Consider the following 5,825-nt stretch of genomic DNA (forward strand, 5'->3'; position numbering starts at 1 on the left):
TAATATATAGATAATATCAGTGATGTGATGAATGCAGTGAATGAATGTTGTCACAAAAGTAACATTTTTTGTATTTATTCTGCGTTAAGCATTGGTTATCATGCAGATGGACAAACATTATAGAATTAAAAAAAATATTAATTATAAGTTTGTGGCGGTGCGATTGCCAGATTGCGTACATTTACGACACGCGTGCCTGGCCCGCGCGCCCGCCACGTGACGAGAGTGGTGCGCGGCGCCGCCGCTAGGTGCCGCAGGCGCCACTACTTTCTCGTAATTAAGATTCACCCACGCCTGCTATATCAAGGACTCCGCGGGAGGTCCTCGACCAGTTCCTTGCTCTCAGGTAACGCGTGCTTAGTAATAGGCCGTTGCCTGGAGAGTGTTTTGAGAGTAACCCGCAGAGTGTGCTCCAACAAGCCTCTAGTCTCGGGAGGAAGCGAAAGTTCCGGCCTCCCGAACTAGAATGCTTCCGGGCCTCTGTCCCCTCCGACGCCGCGTCACTGCCCATCCGGCCCCGTTTTGGTTGCCGACGAAGCCGCAACCGCCATCACGCCGCGGACCAAGAAACGGGGACCGTCCCCCTTCTACGAGGGTGCACGTCCCGATGCCAAGGAGCTCTCCGTCGTCGACTCCTCGCGCATCCGGGGATCGGCTGGATCCGGGAGTTTCGTACCTCCCGTGGAGGCTAATACTGATCGACCTTCCCGACGCAACAGTGACGAATTGGAGGCTTGCAGACCCGCGACCCCGGCCGGTTGCCACCCGGGTCTTTCGCTCGACGCAAACGGACAATTCCATCGTCCGGGTATCCTTAACGGTATTGTCCCCGCTGAGTCCGCCGCCGTCTACGCCCAGGAAGCCGAGAACGCCGGGACATCCTCCAAGCCCACGGGACAAACCACCGACAACTCCGGATCGGCCTCCGGGTCTACCGACCGAGTCGGCGAAGCACTTCCGCTCGCCGGAACCCCCGCAGGGCGCGCTGACCAGCCCCCTGCAACCCGTGGAGCCCGTCAAGCGTTCTCGAACACCGGAACGCTTCCGGGACCTCCGGGCCAAACGGGCATGGTCGTCACAAGGCCCGAGGATCCGATCGATATCGTCAGAGCTCAACCCGCTCCTCCAGGCCCGGCTCAGGAAGCTCTTTGGTAGCGACAAGGAGAACCTCCCACCTAACGACTGCTAGCTTCTTCGATCCCACCGGCGCCGGCACCTACGGGTGCCACCTGACTTACTTCCTATCTCTCCTTGGAATCAATCCTATTCTTACGCGAATCTCTACACTGACATTCCTACCCTTGTAAATATCCTAAATATAAAGTGTTATACAAATTGTTAACCCTAAGTGGAGTCATTTGTGGATCTCTATTCATTGCGCTCCTTCTCCTGATCTCCTATCATCACCTGCGTCCACAAGTTATATAATACACATTTTATTTAAAAAAAAATGAAATTATACATAATATTTATAAGTCCTGATACATAAAGCAAAGAGAAATATAATATATGATGATATTCTTAACCATAAAATTCTGTTCGGCTATGGTTTAGCAAAATGATGTACTTTTTACCAATAATTGAGAAACATATCAATGGATGTGGAAAAATTAATTCACTTACATCTAACACATTATATAAAGAGGGTACGTAATTAACCACATAGGCATTTAAGCTATAATCGTAAATATCGGTTTTAAAAACAGAGAAGAAGAGAGATTTACGATTGCCATAAACAAATATTTCTTTGATTTCGCCAAACTGAGGAAGGTTATCATCATTGCATTCTAACAAAATAGTGCATTTAGGTCTGTACGTTGTTCCATGAATTTTAAGTTCTGTGGTTCGCATTTATCTGACATGTAGGTCTCTCATTCTCCAAAACATATTTATAGAAAGTACATGCATTAGGAAGATTTCGAAGAAGCACCGTAGTACCAAGGAATACTTTATCACCTTCATACAAATATTTCTTTGAAGGTGCATCTGGTAAAGTAGCTAGTCTTCAACACTGAACAACACTGTGCTTGATACCTGTATGCTACTGTAAGAGGTATATTTTTGAAGTTGTGCACTACTGGCATTAATGATTTAAAATAGGCATGTTCAGCTTCAAATCTATAGCACATCTGTTGACGCAGTCCAAATTCTTTAATGTAATAAACGACATGGATTAAAAAGTGAAATTTAGGAGTTATGTACTCAGGGTAAAGATGATTAAACTGTGCATGATATATTTCAATCATCCGACCCAAAAAATCTGCATATTCATCACTAATCTCATATGACAAACATACATTTATGATTTGCAAGAGCTTAACAAAGCAATGCATCCTTTCAATAATCTCAATATCTTGTGTCTCATCAACATTCACATTATCAACTTTATCATTGTTATTGTTTTCATACCGTGCAATCCACTCATGTATCAAAAATGGCAAAGTATGAGCTTAAACAATAATTTGAGAGACGCTCTGTCGGAGTCTCATTATCAAGATGTCCCTGTAATAGAGGTGCAGGTGCATCACTTTGTAAATGCCCAAAGTTGAAAGTTTTTATTTTTAAATTGAGATTATCAATTGTAAATAGTTTTTTATTCATTATACAATATTTAAGAAATGCTCTACAATGGACTTCCACAACACCCTCAGCTAAAACATGCATTTCATCTTCTGGCTCACATTTTGTAACATCAAATGTTGGGATATCCATTAGTGCACTCTTATTTGTAACTCCATATCTTCTCGACCAAAAGACTCTAGCCTGTTTGTTGAGGTGAGGTTCTGACAGCACGTACATGCTCTTGATCATGGTAGAAATACAAGGGTATGCCCACTTGGTGGTAGACCACTGCGCATCGGAACCAGTTGACGTCACAATCACGCAGATTCGGCTACTTTCGGTGCTCGATCGTGCTCGAGGTAATATGGCTGCCTCCTGCTATGGACACATATGACACAATTCAGTGTTGCGAGTCGTGTCCACTGTCTATTCGGAGCATTTTTTATAATTTGTAAACAATGGTTGCTTGTGCATACATTAGCGCAAAAAGTATGCATTAATACAGCCCATCCAAATTTCCGAAGAAGTCATCTTATGTTTAATGCGAATGCGAATCTATATACGAGTACGTCAAATAAACCGAGAGATATCTGCTAAAAATCGAAAGAGAAAAAATAAAAAAAAAATTATCCAAATTTATTAATAAATAAATTGATTATTTATTACGTGCATATCTCTGTAATTGTTTTTTCCATTATTTGTTTCATCGTCCATTTCTCAAAAATAATTTAGATAAAAACCTTAATAGCTGTTATGTATATATTGTTTTGTTTTGTGAAGAAAGCACAAAAAAAGTTTTCAGCTAATCAGTATTTCTTTAGGTAAATAATCTAAATTGCTTTAAACAAAAACTATTAATTCGTACTAAAAATTATCACCTTCAATTGTACAACTTTTTTCACAGTTTCTGTGGCGAGAATAGTAAAATTAGTTCGAATTTCATTATTATTATCAATGTATGTACATTGCGTATTTCTTTACAAAAAAGTAATACATACATCATATTTGAAATTATATAAAATACTTGTTAGTATAATAAGTTATTTAAATTTAATGATTTTAAGGTTAGATCATATTTTACAAATAAATCTTATTAGAAAATACTCTAATTCAAAGCTACAAGTCATAATACTGATCAAATTTCGAATTTGCCACTTAATGATAACGCAGACTGGTTGCAGTTTCTGATTGGTTAGTCTGAAGCCATATGCGCGTGGGCATACCCTTGTATTTCTACCATGCTCTTGATGGCTTTCTTTCTCCTTTAGAACAAAGTTTTCACTTGAAAATAAATTTCTTTATTCATTCTGTGTTGTCATACATGTACAACAAGGTCGGTAAGCTGACACAGATTCTTTGAAACCACTCATAAGTGCTGAAGCAGGAGTATCTCCAGCTACAAATAATAAAGACCCTCTGTAGACTTTTTCCACTTCTTTCACATTTATTGTAATTTCTTCATTTTGTAATATTTTTATGCCTGCTATGATTCCAAGATTTTACCTATCCCCCATTTTTGTAATATACTGTGCTTCACTATTGACAACAAGTTAATAGTTTTCAACGTAGACCGTACTTCTGGGTAAATATTTGTCAAAATCCAATAAAACATTGCGAACTTATGTTTTTTGGTGCTCGCTCCAAGAGGATTTACCACTTCAAGATCATCATAATATAAAATAATTGCAAGAGCATTTTCGTTTCTTCGGAAAGAGTTATTATTCTGGTAGAAAGAGCCTTCCACAGTTCGATACATATTATTCTCCTTCAATCTGGGATTGTCGATATAAAACTTTACCTCATCATTGTATAGTAGATTTCTAAGATTAGATAAAAACTGTGTATATTTCCTTTTCTATAAGATCAGGTACATTATGGTTTTTATGTTTATGCTTCCACACCAGATCTGTCCCAATTATAGTTTTTTCTGGTATCATGTTAAACTTTTTTTTGAGAACTTTATCCAGCATACTTGGATTTCACTAAGGAAAACAGAAAGGATGGGGAAAATGCTTCCTCGTACATTTCTTGTAATACATTAAGATGAAGAAGTCGAGTTTCTGGGTGAGCCTCTTTACTCACCTGCTCCTAAAACAAAAACTCTCTATTAGTGCAAGAATATTGTTTAATAATAGAAAGACTACCATCTTTGACTTGACTGATTTGGAAAACAAAATTCTTCATCAGTCTAGACATTAAATAAAATACGTACCAAGACGATTGATGAAAAATCGGTTAATAGAGATCGCACCCCATCAATAATGTACTTAAGAGCAGTATGAGACATTTTACACGTCTCACGAATGTGAATCAGCAATCTCGCTGCATGCCATTTCAAAAGTTCTGCTACAGTAGAAATCAAATATTCTTATAAGGGAACAGCACGTACACTGAAACACCAATATGGTTAAGATTTGATAAATATGTTGTACGTTATAGTCTATATGATATACAAAAAAAATTAAATTAAATTGCTAATAATATATATAATAAAAGTTAATTTATAAAATTATTTTTTTATTAAACTTATTTATTACAAAATAAAATTATTTATGATGTTTTTAGTTGTCTTAAATTATACATGGAAAACAATAATTATTATTACAATGATTACATCTGACGAATAAATTATTTTCGCAAATTTTACATTGTTTTGTAACATATCTAAAAACATACTTGAAAACTTAAGTAACGTACTACATACCTATAAACCTTAGCCAAATCATTGTACCGTCCTCTTGATAGTTCTGATTAAAAACACTACGCAATATTAAAAAAAAATAATTCTAGAGTAAAATGTTTTGCTTAATACATAAAAAAAAAGAAATATTATACAACCTCTTTTTGCAGAACTGCCTTTGGATTAAAAAAATCCATGAGCATTCAAGGATGCAGCAAATATTTGACACTATTCGATATTTGACTTATTCGGTTGCCTTGACCGAATATTCGGTTTGGCCGAATATCAACATTGTGACGGTTCGCTTTTCTTGCGCTCGGATATGCTCGTCGGGCCAGGTATGCAAGAAGGCGTGAGACAATCAATGCGTATTAGCGAGATCTTACCGAGGCTTAGAGAAGCGGTCGGTAAGTCGGCCGGGCCGGTTCGGAAGTCACGGTCGGCAAGCGCGGTGCTTGATGCGTTTCGGTCGGTAACACGCGGAGCAGGTGAGGGGCCGGAAGGCCCCCGCAGGGCGGATATAATACGGCAGCGTGGCACCTAGGCGCAGCAAGATCGAGAGCTGGCCTATGTCGGCCGGGCA

The 5,825-nt window shown here is 38.8% G+C and overlaps 1 protein-coding gene across 1 annotated transcript; it reads left to right on the top strand.

Annotated features, from left to right (window-relative positions):
• Positions 1-466: 466 nt before the first annotated feature.
• LOC105447803 (proline-rich receptor-like protein kinase PERK2) lies at positions 467-1,189 on the top strand. The gene has a single exon (XM_011686009.1). It carries the CDS (start codon positions 467-469, stop codon positions 1,187-1,189), a length of 723 nt encoding a protein of 240 aa, XP_011684311.1.
• The last annotated feature ends 4,636 nt before the right edge of the window (positions 1,190-5,825 follow it).

Source organism: Wasmannia auropunctata, unplaced genomic scaffold (genome assembly GCF_000956235.1).
Source record: "Wasmannia auropunctata unplaced genomic scaffold, wasmannia.A_1.0 LD336092.1, whole genome shotgun sequence".
NCBI lineage: Eukaryota > Metazoa > Arthropoda > Insecta > Hymenoptera > Formicidae > Wasmannia > Wasmannia auropunctata.

What these genes read in the sequence shown, in the direction of transcription:
- LOC105447803 (XM_011686009.1), top strand. Translation starts at nt 467, where the DNA reads ATGCTTCCGGGCCTCTGTCCCCTCCGACGCCGCGTCACTGCCCATCCG.